This window comes from Anolis sagrei, chromosome 1 (genome assembly GCF_037176765.1).
Source record: "Anolis sagrei isolate rAnoSag1 chromosome 1, rAnoSag1.mat, whole genome shotgun sequence".
NCBI classification, from domain to species: Eukaryota; Metazoa; Chordata; class Lepidosauria; order Squamata; family Dactyloidae; genus Anolis; species Anolis sagrei.
In genome coordinates, this window is record NC_090021.1 from 75,976,231 (window position 1) to 75,995,843 (window position 19,613).

General features: G+C 36.9%; 1 protein-coding gene across 1 annotated transcript in view; it reads right to left on the bottom strand.

The window, feature by feature from the left end:
- The window catches only part of UTRN (utrophin), a 406,557-nt gene that overhangs the window by 272,185 nt on the left and 114,759 nt on the right, over positions 1 to 19,613 (bottom strand). Inside the window, exons 24-34 of the mRNA XM_060753499.2 lie at positions 17,561 to 17,674; positions 16,201 to 16,347; positions 14,458 to 14,628; positions 12,585 to 12,764; positions 10,649 to 10,783; positions 8,988 to 9,137; positions 8,270 to 8,431; positions 7,839 to 7,967; positions 5,328 to 5,501; positions 3,713 to 3,868; positions 2,916 to 3,086 (exon numbers count right to left, since the gene is read on the bottom strand). Coding sequence (XP_060609482.2) covers positions 2,916 to 3,086; positions 3,713 to 3,868; positions 5,328 to 5,501; positions 7,839 to 7,967; positions 8,270 to 8,431; positions 8,988 to 9,137; positions 10,649 to 10,783; positions 12,585 to 12,764; positions 14,458 to 14,628; positions 16,201 to 16,347; positions 17,561 to 17,674 — 1,689 coding nt within the window. The remainder of the gene's footprint in view (positions 1 to 2,915; positions 3,087 to 3,712; positions 3,869 to 5,327; positions 5,502 to 7,838; positions 7,968 to 8,269; positions 8,432 to 8,987; positions 9,138 to 10,648; positions 10,784 to 12,584; positions 12,765 to 14,457; positions 14,629 to 16,200; positions 16,348 to 17,560; positions 17,675 to 19,613) is intronic.

Below are 19,613 nucleotides of genomic sequence, written 5' to 3' on the forward strand. Positions count from 1 at the left end.
TGTTTGTAAATCAGATGTTTGTAACTCATGGACTGCCTGTATTTGAAAATGGCCTCAAACTGGTATTTGAAAAATCTAAAATCTTCTCCACAGATCAATGCTTCTGCAAATCCAATTGTGCAACTCCAACGGATCCTGTAGTTTTTTCCAGATGTAGCAATCTTTTCTCCACCACACTGCCTATACATGATCCATGAAAACCTATTGCAGATAACCCTGAAAACTGCCAGAGGAAGTTTTTGGTGTTAACTCAGGACTTCAGTGTGAAAATGTAGGGAAGAAAATCATATTCCCCATGTTAGATAAAGAAGTATCTAACGTTGACTCTTGGCCTTTCTCATGAATGGCTAAAATCCTTCAATGGTTGCTAATTTTTATGAGCAACTCGCAGAAGCATTCCGGCGACTTGATGAAGGCAGCTGCTGGTTTTACTGATAATTCCCTTTCTGAGATTGCACACCAAACAATTCAGAGCTCCTTCCTATTCCTTTTTTTAATATACAAAGAAATTATCCTGTTCCATTTCAACATCAATTCCCTGTACACAACCTGTCTCCTTGTAGGCTAATGACTTTTTGCACTCAATTAGGCAAATAATTGACTAACCATGACATTCTCTAAAATAGCAATCAATAATTAAAACAAGCTGTATTACATTAATGGAAAAAGAAACACACTTCTGGGCACTGTGTTAAATGTGCCCTTTATGTTTGGCTGGTGAAATGCAACTATTTGAGGGGGGAAAGCGTTTTCAAATGACTAGAAAAAAGGCAATGAAATTGCAAAGATATCTTTAAGGGGCTAAATCATCCTTTTCAAGCTTGGAGAAAAGACAGTAAAGGAAGAGTAGAGCTATGATGAGCTTAGAAAACTGCATAGTTAAATATAGTAGGATTTCACATTCACAGCCAATGAAGTATCTCCAAAGCTTGCCAAGATGCCACTGTTTTGTATTGTATTCTATAGAAGTAAAGGATAAATAATAGCGGTCATGTGCAATGGCTTTGGAACTTGGCATGTGGGAAGAAATGCCAAATATTCCAAATGCTAAGCTTCTACTTACAATCACCAAAGCCTGAATGCTTTCACACAATTGAGTGCCATCTGCACAGCAACAAAATTGTTAGGGACTATTCCAAAATCTGGCTTTCAAACTTACATGAAATTCTTTCTTGCATTTGCTAAAAATCAATTGCAAACAATGGTTAGATATGGGTTGCTGTGAGTTTTTCGGGCTATATGGCCATCTTCCAGAAGCATTCTCTCCTGACATTTCACCCACATCTATGGTAGCCATCCTCAGATGTTGAAGGGTCTGTTGGAAACTAAGTAAATGTGACTTATATATGTATGGAATAAGCATTCTCTCCTGACATTTCACCCACATCTATGGTAGCCATCCTCAGATGTTGAGGGGTCTGTTGGAAACTAAGTAAATGTGACTTATATATCTTGGAATATCCATGGTGGGGGAAAGAACTCTTGTCTGCTAGAGGTATGTGTGAATGTTGCAATTTGCCACTTTGGTTGGCATTTAATGGTCTGCAGTTTCAAAGCCTGGCTGGTTGCTGCCTGGGGGAATCCTTTGTTAGGAGATGTTAGCTGGCCCTGATTGATTCTTGTCTGGAATTGCCCTGCTTTTTGAATCTTGCTCTATATTTACTGTTCTGATTTTAGAAGGTTTTTTTTAGTATTGGTGGCTAGGTTTTGTTCATTTTCATGGTTTCCTCTTTTCTGTTGTCCACTTGCTTTTGGATTTCAATGGCTTCTCTGTGTAGTCTGAAATGGTAGTTGTTAGAATGTTCCAGAATTTCTGTGTTCTCAAATAATATACTATGTCCAGGTTGGTTCATCAGGTGCTCTGCTATGGCTGACTTCTCTGGTTGAATTAGTCTGCAGTGCCTTTCATGTTCCTTGACTCGTGTTGGGGTGCTATGTTTGGTGGTCCCCATGTAGACTTGTCAACAGCTGGATGGTATACGGTAGACTCCTGCAGAGCTGAGAGGATCCCTCTTGTCCTTTGCTGGATGTAGCATTTGTTGGATTTTCTTTGTGGGTCTTTAGATCATTTGTATCTTGTGTTTCTTCATCAGCTTCCCTATGCGGTCAGTTGTTCCCTTGATGTACAGTAAGGACACCTTTCCTCTGGGTGGATCCCCTACAGACCACTCAACCTCTGAGGATGCCTGTCATAGATGTTGGTGAAACATCAGGACAGAATGCTTCTGGAACATGGCCATACAGCCCAGAAAACTCACAGCAACCCAGTCATTCCGGCCATGAAAGCCTTCAAAAACACGTGGTTAATATGGTGTATAAATGTTAATTGACCGGAACTGGGTATATTTAACTGTAATACCAGAAACACAATGAAAGAAACCTATTTTTTTTGCAAGGAAGGGTTCCAAAGGTTAATCTAGCCCAGGCCCTTGTTGCTGAAAATCCACAGTTAAAGCATCTATGAAAAAGGTCATCTCTTTGAAATGCTCCAGTGAAGGAGAGTGTCAACTGCCCTCCAAGGAAGTTCATCCCACTCATGTGCAGCTCTTTGTCATTGTAAAGTTCTTTCATGACTCTGAATCCATGGTTTCTACCTTATCAAACTGTTCTTCACCTGCTACTATCCTTTCAGATGTATGGCTAATGGGTTTTCAAATAGATCACTAAAATGGGAATGACTGTTGATCCAATTCAAGCCAATTTGAGAAGGTTTACCATTGATTTGATAAATTTCTGTGCCTTCTTGTCCATTCAACTATTATTCATTCAACATATATTGGAGAGTTTGAAGTAGGCTGCAGTTTAGCTACATGATCATTTGTTTACAGCTGCTTCAAGGTTGAAACAGAGAGAATATCCATTAAAAAATAAATAATGCTGAAACAGAAAAGAGGAAGCTATCTCTTTTTTTTTACCTTGGCCCATGCAATTTCAGAGTCCAAATCAGCAAGCAAACTTCCTGAAGTTGACTTCTGTACTAACTCAGCCTCAGTAGCCTCCAACCATTTTGACAAGGAGAATGATACATCTTTTAATTTACATGACAGCTGCAGTGCCTGTTCTAGATCTTGCTTCCCTTCAGTGACCTGCATGAGGAACCAGAAATGTAAAAACACATAGAGTATAATTTCAAAAGCAAAGGATAGGTAGCAGTGACAGTATTAGACCAAATCCATGTGATATTAAAAAAAAAAAATAAAGGAACTGATATCCCTTCATAGTAAGAACTGCTGCACTATTTGCCCAGCAGTGGAACTCAACTTAACTAGCCATGCAATGAGGCATCTTGGGTGTTATTCCAAGAAAAAGGTGTAATAGAAATAAATAAACAACAAAAATGCAGTTTCATGTGTGAGAAGACAGTCCTCCAAAGAACGACACTTGAAAGGAAGGCATGTAAGTATTCCTTGCCATTAACATTCATAGGGTCATTATAAATCAACAAGAGATTCAAAGGGACATTTAAGGACATATAAGTAAGCTGTTGATGATAGGGTGACTTGGAAGTCTAGAGATCTCTTTCAAAGTTGACTTGGCAGCAGACAACAACAACAACAACAACAAGCACAAAACCCTAGACTGGTGCCAACAACAACAATAAGTGATCATAAAAACCTGGATAGGTGTCAGGAAATAAATCAGAAGCTGTCAATTGAAATTGGGATTACATAGCAAAATAAAACTGCATTTAGTAAAAGATGACAAGCCTTACCTGTGCTCCCAGATCATTATAAAGAAATTTCAGTGCAGTCAGTTGCTCATCCATGCTTTTAGGGTTGTCAGTCTGTTGCTTCTGTACAATTTGTCTTCCTGTTTTGATAACAGTTTCCACTTCAAGCTTTACTTCACTGAGGGTCTTGTAGAGTTTCTAGAGCCAAGACAACATGCACTTTGGTTATCATGTAAAACAACAAACATAATTATTACTTTCCAATAGCTGTTAGGATTGATTGTATCATATTACTTCTGAATGCTCAACAGGTCAAGATAAAATGAAACAATTCAAATATCACAGCAATCCAATTCAAATATCATAGACAGATTACAGTTTAAATACCACTCAGTTTAAATACCACTCAACCTTATTTTCATGGATATCACACACACCAAATTCACATTCAATAGCATTCATAGAAGCCATTGTTTTACATGACTATGTAAACCTATGAGAAGATTGTAAAATTGTAAAAAAATATACATTATTGATAAAGTTAACTTATATTTATTGATATCATGCAATAAATTTACAGTTTCTTTTTCCTCATTTCACTTTCTTACACTTCCTCTAACCTTTCACCATACAAATAGAACTCTTTGAACACAAGCAGCAGGTGTTCTGCTTCCAATAATGGAAAGGCATGCTGTCAGAAATTGTTGTCCCCATAACATTGAAAGGAATAAAAACAGTACAATTTCTCTCACAAATGCAAACATGCCAACTCTCCATTAGAAGCCATAATTTTCCCTCTTCTACTAAGTTAGTGATAGATTTGAATGTTGGGACAAGTAATTGGAAGCTCAGTGTAAAATTCTGGTCTGTGCATAGATCATATGCTTGTGGGGCCCCCAGATAACTGTCCAAACTGCCCATGCAATAAGAAGTCACTGGAGCACATCAATCCAACTGTTACCAACTAGCAAATGCATGGATTGCCCATGATACTTGAACTGAGACAAAATTAAGGTACAGTGTTCCCTCACTTATCACAGGGGTTACGTTCCAGGACCTTCCACAATAAGTAAAAAACCGCAATGTAGGGACGCCATATATATTTTAATATTTATACATTATTTTTGTAGTTATACACTATTTTAAGTCTTTATAAACTTAAAATAAAGTGAAGGAAAGGAAGGGAATGCCCTTCAAGGCTGGAGGGAGGGAGGAAGGACTGAGGAGGGAAAGTGCCTCGGAGAGCGGCGGTGACAAAAACCTGCAAAACAGCTAAAATACTGCGATATAGATTTAAAATTAATATTTCTTGAAAACCACAAAACAGCGAATCCACTACAAGTGAACCACAAAGTAGCAAGGGAACACTGTGAATTGTTAATAAGCAAATATTTGCCTCATCTGGCATTTTATCATGTAGGTTAATTCTTTCCATTTTAATTATTTCCATTTTAAAACAAAATACAGTGAAAGTATAATGTTACAATGTTCTTTTCATCCTAGCTTTCTCCCAGTCTTGCAAATGTGCTTCTGCAGATCTCAGCAATTTCCATTTTCTCTGAGCCACAGAAACAAATTATCTGAAAGCTTCATAAAGAAAGGGGAAAATATACAAGGCAACAAAAGGTGGGAAAGTCCAGTCATAATTTAATATTACCATGCACTTATCAAAATGAGACTGAATTATATCTGGGTCAATATCCGTCACATCCAAGACATGGAGTTCAGCCTTTACACTATCCAGAACTCGTTTGCAATCCAGCATTCGCTGTTCAAAATTTGCTGGCTTTTGGAATAGTTGGAACTTTGTGGATACTTCTCGGAGTTTTCTCTGTATATATAGAGAGAGAAAAAATCCAAGCTCTGATCAGAAATATTTCTCTTTCATCTGTGCATACACACACACGTTCAAAAACTCATATTCTACATATCCCTTAAATAGTTCCTCATTTTCCATACCTCTCTTGTTTATACTTTTCTGTTTTCTTGCTCTAATCTAATGCATGCACTCATACATATATTTTACTTATAAATCTCCCTCCCAACTACTGTTTCTGTTTCTCATTGCATTATCCTATCATAAAATTAACTTCTCCTGCTTTCATTAATCACACACATACACAGGATCTCTTTCAACTGTGCTCACCTCACAAAGCAATCCCTCAGTCCATTGCCATCTCCAACAAGTATCTCATTTAATTTCTAAACTTTACTGTCAAACTCTTGGAGCTACTTATTTCTCTGTCTTGTTTTATTCTTCTCCAACTCTGCTTTAAACCCCCTTAGTTTGGTCTCTGCCTCCTGTACTCCGCTAAAAATCCCAGAGGAAAATTACTATTGACTTTAGGGTAAAATAGAAATACCACTGTTAGAATCTTGCTCTTCTCAATCGCTCTGCACACTAGTCTTTCATACATAGTATCATTTACTTGAACTTGCAGTCCTGTGTATCTGAGACTACAGTAAGCTTTTCCTCAAACTTGCTGAAGCAAATATTTCCAAGGGCAGAAAAGTTTTCCACTACACAAAATGCACATACACTTTTTAAGTTTCTTCAGTTGTCTGTTTTTGGTGCTGTCTGCTTTGATCTCTAATCCCTCTTTCTTAGCAAGATATTCCTTGGTTTTGTGTACTTCCAACAGGCAGGTGGGTACTTAGCTCTACATATCTTCCCAAGATTGTCTCTCTAGTCTTGCACCTTAAATTACTTCTGATATTTCCATCTCCCCTTCTTTATGTATTCTCCTTTATAACTGACAATACCAACATCCACTAGGGCTGCTATACTCCCTATTTGGGTAGACTTTGCCAAGTTCCTAAACATGCCACTTAATGCCTGTTGAGATTATAATCTGGCACAGATTCAAAGCTTTCATTTTAAAATAACCAATTATCTAGCCCTTGTGGTAGGTAAGATGTGAGACAAAATGTAGAAGTACTCTACATAAATGCTGAGGTACTCTACATGATCTGAAAACCTGGATGTTCTAGAAAGCACTCGAGAACGACTAGTTCCTCCCTAGCTATAAATGCCCAGTCCCTAGGTTGCCATATAGTACTCTGTTCTGCACTTCATCCACTTCCTCGGTACTACGGCACTCTGTTTGCACTATCCCTTGCCTGTCCCATTAATAGCTTGGTCACGCCCATCTTAGTTATCCTGGTCATTGGTTTTGTTGAACCTTGTCTGGAGCTTCAATGTAATTTGTTTTTATACTTTTCTGTTTAGTGTGTTTTTATTTGGACTGTTGTATTTTATGATGCTTTTTAAAATGGTATTTTTGTTTTAATGGATTTTTTTTTATTTTATGTCTCATGGACACTCTGTCCCATATGTAAGACACCACAAGTCCCTTCGGGAGATGGTGACGGGGTATAAGAATAAAGTTATTGTTTATTTACGTACTCTTCTCTCAAATTATTCTACAAGAAACAAGTGCACCCATGAATTTCAGGCACAAGGAGAATATCTATCTATCTCACTGAAAAACACTTCTAAAGCTCTTCTTTTTTTATGGCAAAAACTCTGTTTTCCTAACAGATCGGAGATAACAGGTTATGCGCTCTAACAACTGGGACCATTGCCTAGCATAATTATATCTGGTTGTATACCTAAAGAGAAGATTCTACTCTATAGGATTTTTGGCTCTTCTCTGAAAGGTCATGGTTTCTATGATTTCCAAAAGGCCATTTTCCAAAATATTTGGGGCGTTGATTCAGAAAATCAACCACGTCAACTTTAGTTTCTTAGATATCATGATTTTCTATATGCAAGCAGATGGCAACTGGTATATGCCATATGTTCTTTATCTCAAAAACTAGAGATGTTAAGGGAAGGCCAATGCATTTTTTGGAATCAGGAGGACAAATAAACCCAGAATCTGGTCTAACATCTGATGCACCAAAATATGTGTTGGTCAGTGTAATTGGCCATTAACAGAGATAATTACTATGTTAGTCCTTTCCTTCTCAAGCCTGCCCAGACTAAATGAATGAATACAAACCAAGAGCAATCTAGAATACTACTAAAATAATTCAAGTCACAAGAATGAGATTTTTCATAGCACAAATGCACTCTGTCCTTTTTAGAAAAAATATATTCTATTATATTATTTCCCATAAACAAAAAAACAACAACCCCTGAAATTGAATAATTTGTTATTTTCACCTGCAAAGCATCCAAATGTGACCCGCCACGAGGAGATCTGCACTCTGGGGAGGATGGCATCCATGACCGCACATTCTTTTTTAGCTCTTCCAAGGTAGATTCATGAGCAGCAATCTCAGCTTGGATTTTCTGTCAAGTCATTTTAGGAAAGGGGAAAATAGCACATGGCAGATATCAGCTTTAAAAACAATAAATCACACTGCAGAACTCTATTATGAATGTTGCCATGTCTGCATCAGTCATGCTGGCTTTGATGATAGGCTGCTTCTTTCAAAGTCATTAGGCCCATTACAGCAGGGACTCCAATGCATCCTCCCACATACTCGCACAGTGGAATTATAAAGCACCAGATCCTTTCAAGAGGCAATCTGTCATCATTCTGCAACTCAAAATCCTAGACTGCAAAAAAACAAAAAAAAACCTTGAAATACCTGTGCCTCCTGTGGCATTTGGAAGGCATCTATTCTATCTGTCAAGTAGGAAGTTAGTTGTTTATCCAGATCCTTCAAGCTTTCTTGGAGGACTTGTAACATGTGCTCGCTTTCACGCATTGTCTGAAGCTGTTGCTCCAAGGAAATCTGCCTGCTTACTACCTAAAAAGGAGAATACAAAACACTTCTGAATCTAAACACAACCCTAAATATAAATATGAAATAAAATAAGAACAGACTCCATGTTTTATGTTTTCTTTTGACTGCCAAAGGATTGTAATCAAATATTTCTTTTTTGAGATCAAGGGGAGCCATATTGAAAGATACACAACTGAGAGATTCTCAAAATAGGAAATCCATATAACGGCAGTGATTTACCCTCATTTCAAGCTTCATTCAAAGTCATATATTCACAACATCAAAAGCCAAAAGATAGAGAAGTTTCCAAGTATGTTCAAGTTGCTGTTTTTTCCATCATCCTGTGCAATAAATGCTGCTTTCTTTGCAAAACAACAATATGCACATTTTAGGTAAAACAAATCTTAGATTGTGAGCAGACTCTGAAAACTATGGTTTCCAAAGATTTTCCTATAGCAAGAAGAAAATTATTAATAATTACTTGTTGTCATTTGTAATGACAATGTTCATCAGTAGAAGAACCTCAGGACAAACAACTTACAAGTGAGACTCATTGATATGATGAAACCCAAATTCTTACCATATGGCTTAATTCATCATAACGAGCATTGAAAGCCTCCAATTTTTCACTGATGATTTCATCAAGGATTCCTCCATCAATCAATGTTTGGCCAAGCTCCCGAATTTGTGTGCGATTATCCGTAGGATGCCGAAGGACAGATTCCAATGACTAAAAAGAAATTGAATTTACTTTAAAAAAAATGTAAATACTTATAGATATGTCTATCTAGGCAATGAATGCTTTAGGTAATTCATCAACAGAAAAAATGCAGTAATTCCAGAAGTAATACAACTCCTTTAGATTAAATAACAAACTGTACATGTATGTGCCTCCATGCCACATGTTACTTATGGTAACCAGTAAGAAGCAATTTAATACCACAAAGCAGAACATTATTGCCTAAATATTGCTAGGATCAGTTAGAGGAAACTAACAAAATCAACTGCTGCATAGTAAGGAAACAGTTATGTAAATCTCACTGATCCAAAGATTCTTGTTGAGACAATAAAACCGATTAAAGGCTGCAGGGGGTAAAAGCTAATAGGGAACCAATCAAATTTTTCTGGAAAAGGAAAACCAGAATTATGCCACTGCTATGCAGAATATCTTCTCCCGAGGTACACCAAAATCAGCTTTCCAGGAAGTGGGACACATAACCGGAACTCAAATGTAAATGTCATAGCCCCAAGCATATTTTTATAGATCAAAACCAGCAATTCAATAAGGCTTGGAAACAAATAGAAAAGTTATGTACTCTGGATAGTTCAAGAATATGATATATGGTTTTAGAAATGCACACAAGAAAATAACCTGGTTAGTTTGTACTAGGCATTTTCCAAAACAACAAGTATTAAAGCAACTCCACATAGAGACCATTATATTTGTCTAGGACCCTTCTACACTGACCATATAACACAATTCAAAGCCAACTCAAGGCCACAATAGCAAAAAAATGAATATAGCCAATGTGTACAGCACCCTATGTCTAAGGGTATGCAATACATTAAAAAAAGGTCCCAGGAAAGTCTGAGTTCAGACATAAAATGCACTGCAGAATAAGCTAGGTTCTTCGAGATCCAGGGTGAAATAATCTCCACAAAATTAGGAACGTATCATATACACCCACACTGCTGAAGAACAGTAAAGGATCTAGAAAGCGGAGCTGCCAAAATGCCTCAATAGTATGTCTGTTCAGCAAGGAGCTGACTCCCTGGGAGGGGGACTAATTACCTCTACTGATAACCTCATGTACTGATGAGATTCAGTCACAACATTCTGGATAACTTTTCGTGGCAATTTCATGTATATATTTGAATGCAGGAAGGGTCAGAAAATAAAGTCATAAGGGTAAAGGTAAACCAAAATGCTTTCTAGGAAAACTTGCCCAAATAGCTACAGTAATTTTCTCAGGTCCCATATCTGCTAAGCATCCCAGAATGCATAGATCACTTGGTTAACAAATCAGGGCAATATGCCGTACACAAAATGCACAGAACACAACCATGGATGGAATAGAGAGTCAGAATAGATTTCGTACTTCAAAGTCTGCAACAACCCTATCATCATTGCTATCCAATCTCCAAATGCAATGGAAAAAATATTCCTTTCTTTAAAAAAAGGTTACATTGCTATTCTCTTTTTTATGGGCACTCCCTAGTTTTATAGAGCATTCAACATACCTCAAGAGCATCATTAACAGCTTCCACTTTATCTGGTAAATTTTCAGTGCATTTCATTTTCTCCTCCAGAGTATTGAGCCAGGCTGTTTCCAGATCCAAGTAGTGTAATAGTTCAATCCAGCATGACCAGACTTCCTGAAGGAGAAAGTTAGGAGGAGGATATTATATTGTATTTCAGAAATAAAATAGAGTTGTTCCTCAAATTGCAAGTCCATTTCTACTCTATGATCCCTTGGCCCTCTGCCCCAGTCTCCTCATCCATTCTAGCACTTTCCCACTTGTTACAGCCCCCCTCACCTTGGTTCTTGGTCTGTGGTCATAATAAACATGCCATTAAACAATATTTCATGACTATATGTTCTCTACATGATTGTTATTATTTTGGCTTCCCAAGTAAAAACATAGAAGCACATTTTTTCATTTCCCTTCATCCAAGCTACAAACAACAAGGAAATCTCCATATCAAGTCTCAGTTTGAAGCTGACTTAATATGGCTGGTTCCACACCTGATAAATATTCAATCTAGATGGAATGGGAACATGTTACAAAAATTATATTATATTTCTACACTAATGTAATATGGTAAAAGTATGTGCATGTGCATGAAATATTTGTTTATTTACATATTCATGAAATTGGTTGCGAGGGAGGTGCAATCTGAAATGATTTGGTGCAAAAGAGGAAGAATGATTTACTGGAACTGAGGTTTGTGGGGAATAGATTGTGAGAGATATATTGATATAGATATATATTAGGGTCATGAATTTTTGTATGGCTAGTACTTAAATTTGTAGTTTAATAAGGATGAAAAAAGATAACTGTAACTAAAGATGTATTAAATGCTTAAAATATGTGTGTGTGCGCGCGCACAAACACACACACACATATCACAATCATAGTGGCCAATGTGGTTTGACCACTGGACTATGGTTCTAGAGACCAGTAAATTGGAAACAACTGAAAGGCACACAAGAAATATGCCATAAGTAGCTCCATTCCTTACACTCTGACAATAAAGCAAACAAGGTCTCATAAAGATCACTGTACCAGCAGTACTTGGAAAGGTATGTGAAGATATTTGCATTTCCAGTGCATGCTGCAAAACATCATTTAAAGCAGCCATCAGAGTTGGGGTAACTATAGTAATCAAGTCTACCAAATATTTGCAGACATGCTTGGAACCACAATTGCACCCAGTCCTACAGATATTATAACCACTCTAGACACAATAGCCTAAAGCTAAGGCAAGGCCTAGTTTTCTATAATTATTTGGTTTCCAGTTATATGTTAGCATCGCTTGTTGCCCAACAGGTCATCAAGAGATGGATCATCCCCACTAATACTGTAACCACATATATGAATTTATTTTGTACCATATCAGTGATGGAGAATACTAACAGTTCCTTTATAGCAATATAAAACAGATGAGAAGAAATTAAATAATAAATTGTTTGTGACATTCTTACTTTAAAAAGTATATCAATATTAATGCTCGTAAAGATCTAACATGATTTAATTATCTAGCTGTTGTTGTGCGTCTTTAGGTCATTTTTTACTTAGGCAACTCTAAGGCAACCCTATCATGGAAACCACATCGAATAATTTTTTTCAGAGGGAGTTTGCTATTGCCTTTCTCTGAGGCTGAGAGAGAAATATAATTTGGTTAAGGTCACCCAGTGGCTTTCCATGGCTGAGTGGGAATTCAAACTCCAGTCTCCAAGAGTTCAAGTCCAATACTCAAACTCCCACATCACACTGGACTTACTAATCCCCTCTTTAAGACTTTTAAAATGCAAGTGTGAAAACCATGTTGTAAATAGTAAACACACCAATAAATCAAGTGATAAAGTTTTAACATTAAAGAAATAGCCTTGGGTTTGAAACTCCCAAGGTGCAAAAAGAAATACAAGGGGGAGAGCTACACTGTGGACCATACCTCCAAAGTGTGGCATTTCCCTCGAATCCGATTACAAAGTAGCTGGTAATTCTCCAGTACAAGGTTAAGCTCCGTTGTTATGTCCTGGCCACCAGATGGCAGTTTAGCAGCTAACATCTTGATGTTGTCTTTCAGAATTTTCACCCGCACTTCCTTCTGCAGCACATCTTCTTTTGCTCTCTGCTCAAAGAAAATGAATACAGGCCAAACTAGACTTAATTCCAAGGCTTTGAACTTCATTAAACAAATGGTGGGGATCATGAAGCCAGTTTAGGTGTTCCTAGAATTACAAGCATTCTCCACCATCAGATATGCTGGTTGAAGCTAATGGGAGTTGCAGTGTTATGACATATGGACTATCTCATTTTATTCTCCTGATTCTCCTGATAAACCAAACTACTTCCAACTAGATTACACTGACAAAATAAATTTCCAAATCCCATGTCAACACCTATGTAAAACCCATTTATATTGTAGATCTACTCTAGTTGGGGTTAGCAACTGGATTTAGGTCATTGTGATGCAAATTAAACTAATACACAGATTTAATCAAAAACTGACTTTTTTCTGAGTCTCTTTACTTAAGAACAATGCTTCATCCATTGTACCAACTGGCACTTAATTTAGGCTGCTTTCCGAGTCCTTAAAAATAAATTTTCTCTCTAACCAAGGAATTTGCACACTCCAATTTCAGTGCTAATTTCATTTTATAATCCAAATAATGACTTGTAAAATGTCATTATTTCTGGAAACAGCTGTCATAAATTACAATTTACCAAACAAGGAATCTTGTAGCAAAGACTATTCTGACAGGATGATGGGGCCTGTATTCTAACATATCTGAAAAGTGCCAAGTTGGGAGAAGCTGGACTAATCTACTTCTCCGCTTGTTTTTTTTAAAAAGAAATAACACCCAAAACTGTCCACAGAAGTCCTGCCATTAACAAGAGATAGGTTATTTCTTTTGCACACGGAATACTTCACATGAAATGGGTATGTTACATTTGTCCTCTGACTCACACCTTACTTCCAGTTCCCTCACTGTGCCAATTGCTACTATTACAATGACATTTTTATATTTGACAGTCCAGGCGACATCAACAGGCGTGATAGTTGATGGGTAAGGAAACAGCATGATAGCCTGTATACACCAATTTCAGTTCAGGTGCAAAATTCCCTAAATGGCAATTCAGCTCTGCAGTTTGTAAATGTATCCACACTACTTTCAAACCTCAACCTTCCTAGGTTCCAGAGTATAAGCAAGATTTATAATTTATCTTCTTCTAGGTCCTGTTTATTGCTTAGCAGTAGGCTGAATCCATCTTACCAAAATAGCACCCACCTTTCAAATGGGTAGCTACTCTGTTGTTGCTGGACTTCTGTACCTTCAAGTAATCTTTGACTTATGAAGACATAAAGCTGAACTATCACATAATTTGTTCATTGTGTGTGGTGGGGGAGTGGGCTTCCATGGCTGAATTCAAGCCCTGGTTTTCCTGTATCCTAGTCCACCACTTAAAGCATTATACTACTCTTTGACCTCATTCAAATTTCAATAGGAATCTAAAAGTCTCATTCCTTTCTACACTGAAAGATTTGGATGTAATTAAATATACAAAAGCTTTTTTTCCCTCCTCAGAGGCTTTTCCCCCTTGAAATCATTTTGCTTTTCCCCTTTTCTCATATTTCCAAGGACAATTAAGATGGGTAGTCTGATTACTATGCTAATCTGAATATAACATTTAAAAACCCTGCATTCTAAATCTGTTCCGAGTCCTTTTCCGAAAAGTAATTTCATGTTAAAAAACAGATAGCTATTCACCCAAGTTCAGTGACTACATAAAATCCATCATGCTTTTCTAGTATTTCTGACCTTCATTTCCTCCACAGCATTCTCCAGCTCATCTGGACTCTTGTATTCAAAATCCCTCTCCAAATATTCTTCTTCAGCCTGAGCCATCCATTCTTGCATCTCTGCCAAATCCTTTTTGAGGTTTACGGCTTTTTCTTGACTCTCAGATAATTGATTTTTCTGACTAATGATCTAGGAATTCGACCAAAAAGCATAAAGGATATATAGTATTGTTCAAAGCTGCCTGAATCACTTACAGAGTATCTTAGCACTGAATATCAGAGTGCTAAAAGTTTCAATAGGTTACTTTTTAGGTAATAATTTCATTCAATATTTTAAATAAAGGCAGAACATATCTAGGAAGTACTGTTCCTATGGTTACAAAGTAAGATCTTTCATTATGGGTTACTGGAGCTAGCAGATGTAATTGAATATTATTTCTGCTAATTCTTAGCAGGGCAGTGTGCATTATGGTTGTAAACGGGAACAACTCCATAGTAACATAGCACTGGGAAATGGACCACTCAAACTTTATGTGACTGGCAAAGAGCCAACAACTTGGATTTCTGTTCCAGGTTTTTAGAGTATGGTTGTTTCATGAAAAAAATAACATGGATTGCTAGCAGTATCAAGTGCACAGTAAATGCATAAAAAGCTTCAGTTCATATAGTATCTTCTTCCAAACTGAATGTGTACCCACATTTCAGTCCTGAATGTAGTCCTAAAACAGTGGTTTTCAACCTCAGAAATCCTAACAGCTGGATTTCTAGGAGTTGCAGGCCAAAACACCTGAGGACCCCCAGATTGAGAACCACTGTCCTAGAGGAAAAGACACCAAATGCAAACAGAAAGGACTGACCTTTTAAGAAAGGCTTATTTTTAAAAAAAGAATACAAAAATAAAGAATTAAATGTCATGTTATTTGGGCATAGTTCAGATTGGCCCAGATTTTTACTACAGCAAAAATGTAAACAAGCACTTGCTTGACAAAAATGGCAGACCTAAATTCCTCCTTTTACTCATCAAACCTCATATAGCATAAATAATTACATACCATACTGATAAGATCAATGAGGTTACAGCTTAGTTCCTGACAATTCCATAAAGGGATCTCCTTTGGAAAAGGACAAATGATTTTGGCCTCCCTTTGTTCAGTCTTAACTGTATAATATTTAGCACATGGCTATTTACAGTTATTTTCTTGTTTAGCTTCAACTGGAGTAGACTTCTACAAAACCAAGTTGGACAGCAAGGTGGCATCTACTAAAGGGTTATCTAAATAACTGCATATTAAATTAAATGGTGCTCTACAAAATGGTTGAAACTATTTGAAAGTCAAGAGCCTTGTCACAGTAATATAAAATCAGTTTTGCTTGTGCTTTTTGAGTATTTCTAAAAAAAGAACAAGTAGTTTGTATACATATTGGAAACAAAAACAACTATGGGTTTAATCCAATGGCATCCTTGGAGAAGTCTGCTAGGGAGTGGAATGTTATTCCTTACTTCAGCCTTTCTCCTCCTCTTCCTCCATGAAGCCCAAGGGAGTTTCCAAGCCCATTAGAACATTTTACGGGTGCAAAGGGAGGTGCGTTCCCCCATCCATTTCAATAAGTGAAATCAATTGCATTCAGCTCTTTGAAACCTATTGCTATCTGGCTGCCAAGCTCTACTCATGCAATGTACAGAACAGAAATATATACTCCTATGAATACAGAATGACAGATAAGATAATGCAAATAAAGAGTAATGCTATCAATAACTAACCTGCTTGCTCAGTTTCTCCCACTGTAATTGGACATCTGCCAGCTTAGATTTCACCCAGGCACTGACAGGCTGGTCTCTTAAAGCAGAGTCTATTTCTTTCATCTCTTTTAAAGACAACTCAGTCTTTTCCATTTCAATAATAAACAACTGACCATAAAAACATGAGAGAAAACAGAGCTTCTTTCAGAACACTGCTTATTTTGAAAACATTACACAGATACATCTAAGAGTCATCCTTCATCATTTCTGAACTTTTTCATAAACAAAATTATTTAAAGTTAACAAACACATAATTGCATGTTCTATTTAAACACATAGCAGTTCCAATTCAGAGAATATTTTCCAGCTGTGTAAGGTCTCGTACACAACAATTCTGGGGTTTTTTTTCTACCCACTGCTGCCTACATACAAATATTACATTATAAACTCTATTTGAGATGCTCATCTTGCAACTTAGTTTGTCCTGTGTTATAGAAGAGCATGCCAAGTTCAGTTATCTGGATTTTGGCCTATATTTCATCAATGAAGTAAAAGGAAAAAAAGAAAACTATACAGGTAGGTTTGTTATGTTAACAGGTGTAAATATGTTTGCCAATCATGACCCTGCTATTGAATCAGACTTTTTCCTTTACTAAGCTCTGGATACTCAAGCCCAAAGTGCCCTATGTGGCTCAACTGGCTAAAGAATAAGACAAAAGGAAAACTTTGTAAATCCTCAAGGTACTACAATACTTTATAAATGTGGAGATCCACTTCTTTACCATCTCTCCTCCAACAATTTCAGTCTAATTTTAAAGATGTGAATAAGATTTTAAGAATTGTGATTATGTGAAGTGTGCTACGTCTTGTTTATTGAAGTTGTTTTATAATTTATTGAGTTGTTTTTTAATTTGTTTGTAAATTACTGTGAGCATTTAATGTTTGCCACTGTGTGAGCCACCCTGACTCCCCTCGTGGACATAGGGCAGGCTATAAAGAAAGTTCATTATTACTGTTTTCATTCATTCATTATTACTGCTTTTTGTCTTCAAGGTTCCACTTAACCTGCATGGGCAACATGGAGATTCTTCAAGGTGTTAATTATATTTAAAAGGATGACCTCTTTAGTTACATAACATGCTCTGTTAAACACTTAGAGATGGCTGCAGAGTAGGCAAAAGGAGAATATGCAGTATTATATAATCAGCTCTCCATATCCATGGATTCAACTATACATGGATTCTATTATCCACAGCTTGATATAATCAAAACAGCAAGCCTTGATGTTGCTTTTTTAAATAAGAGGCAGAATTTTTCTATGCCAATGCATGCAATCCACAGATTGTGCTATCAACATGAGTTCTGGAACCACAGGACTTACCATGCATTGGTCAAGCTGTTTTTGAAGGCTTTCAGGATCCCTTTGGACAGCCTGTTCTTTTATTAAAAAGTCTTTCACACCATCCAACCACTTTTGAACCAATTTTGAATCAGTCTGAAACAAAAAAGCAGAGAAATATTATTAATGGTGATGGGTGAACCATAACTATCAAAGCAGAACAAGCAATACATACAATACTGGTTTCTATTTGCATGTGTGTCTATTTTATGTGAATAAAAGTTGACTAACAACACTATTAAAATCTATATAAAGCCAACTATCAAAGAATTTTATACACACTAATAGATGAGAAATTAAAACCATAGGGAATCTGAGTGGGGAAGCTATTGACGCTTGACAAGGAAAAGAAGGTTTCAATGTAGGTTTCAATAGACAATCAAATTTCCTAAAGCATAGTTTAAATTTTATGCAGTTTGTCTCTATGATCTGATCTGAAAGTATACATTTTACCCTATTATTAACAGAGCATGGTACAACAACAAAAAGAGAAATCTCATCCAAAAAAAAATTATATGAAGAAAGTAACAAATGGAAAAGAGGAAAACAAATTATATAGAAAGCAGCCACTGAATATACATTCCATTTAGTGAAACATTTAGTAAGACATACATCCAAAGAATGCAGACAAAGGAAGTATTTCAAATACTGCAAAGAAAATCTATGTTTTAAGGTCTCTTGAGAAAAGGGGAAATGTTTGAATGAAGTATGGAAGAATCCAGAGAAAGATGGATTACTTTGGTAGAAAGGACATATAGAGGCAGTGAAAACAGGAAATAAAATTAGAATGAGCTAAAAAATTTAAAAAGAGGCAAAATATGCACTTCATAATATGACAACTACTTTAAGTATATTAAATTATCTGACGGTCTGGTGATCCAGCATATATAAAGAATACACAACTTCGTGTTGAAGGAAAAAGAGAGGTTGAAAATTTTTGGACAAAAGGGAGAAGTTGTCAATTGATAAGCAGAAAACATGAGGACAGTGCAGCATGTAAGACAGATAAACATGTTCTTAAACACATGAGTATACAGGTACTAATACATTTAAGTCAGAAATTGGTAAAGTGTGAACCATAGCTCCAAGGCTCCCCAGAGGCCAAAATGTTAAGAATGTCCTTTAGAGCATGGTTTCTTAAACTTATTCCACTTTGAGGGAGCTTGTTTTATGCTGCCCTGGAGACTAGGACGTGGAACAATGACTTCAAACTACAAGAAAGGAGATTCCATATGAACATTAGGAAGAACTTCCTGACTGTGAGAGCTGTTCAGCAGTGGAACTTTCTGCCCTGGAGTGTGGTGGAGGCTCCTTCTTTGGAAGCTTTGAAACAGAGGCTGGATGGCCATCTGTCAGGGGTGCTTCCATGTTCCCTAGAACACATTTGGAGGCCAAAATATTTTTTTGACAGATTTGGGTGCATTGGAGAAAAGAATTACAGCCATCCAAGTTCTCTTTGAGGACCTGGGCAGCTCTCTGGCTTTCTAGTTGCTATTACCAAACTAAATAGAAATGCTATTTAAATCATTGGACAACAGTTTACAGGGCAAGTGCTACTAAGGCATCAACCCCCAGATGCTTCAGCTATCATGGCTTATTGTGAGGGATCCCAGGAGCTGTAATCCACATTTGGATCCTCCCTGGTTGTGAATCACAGCTGTAGTTTAAATCAGCCCAAAGGGTTGAAAAAAACAGGTACGGGTGAGCATCATCAGCATCATACACAGACCCGAAATGCATAGGGTTTGTGGAGATAAATGAGGGACAGTTCAGTTTTTAAAAAAGAGCAAAACATTGTCAAGGAATCCCAAGGGTGGATATAAAAGAGAATTCTGAATTTCTTCCAGTGAGAAATTCTGGATGATGAATTATATGGGAAAGAAAAGAACCAGCTGAGTCATTGGGTTTAAGATGTGGAAGCAATCAATCAGTAGTAGCTGATTAATTATTCCAAATTCATCAGAGAAAGAATGAAAACATACGAGAGACCTTTGATTTCTGAAGAATGGGGTTTAAAATTAAACTCTATTCTATT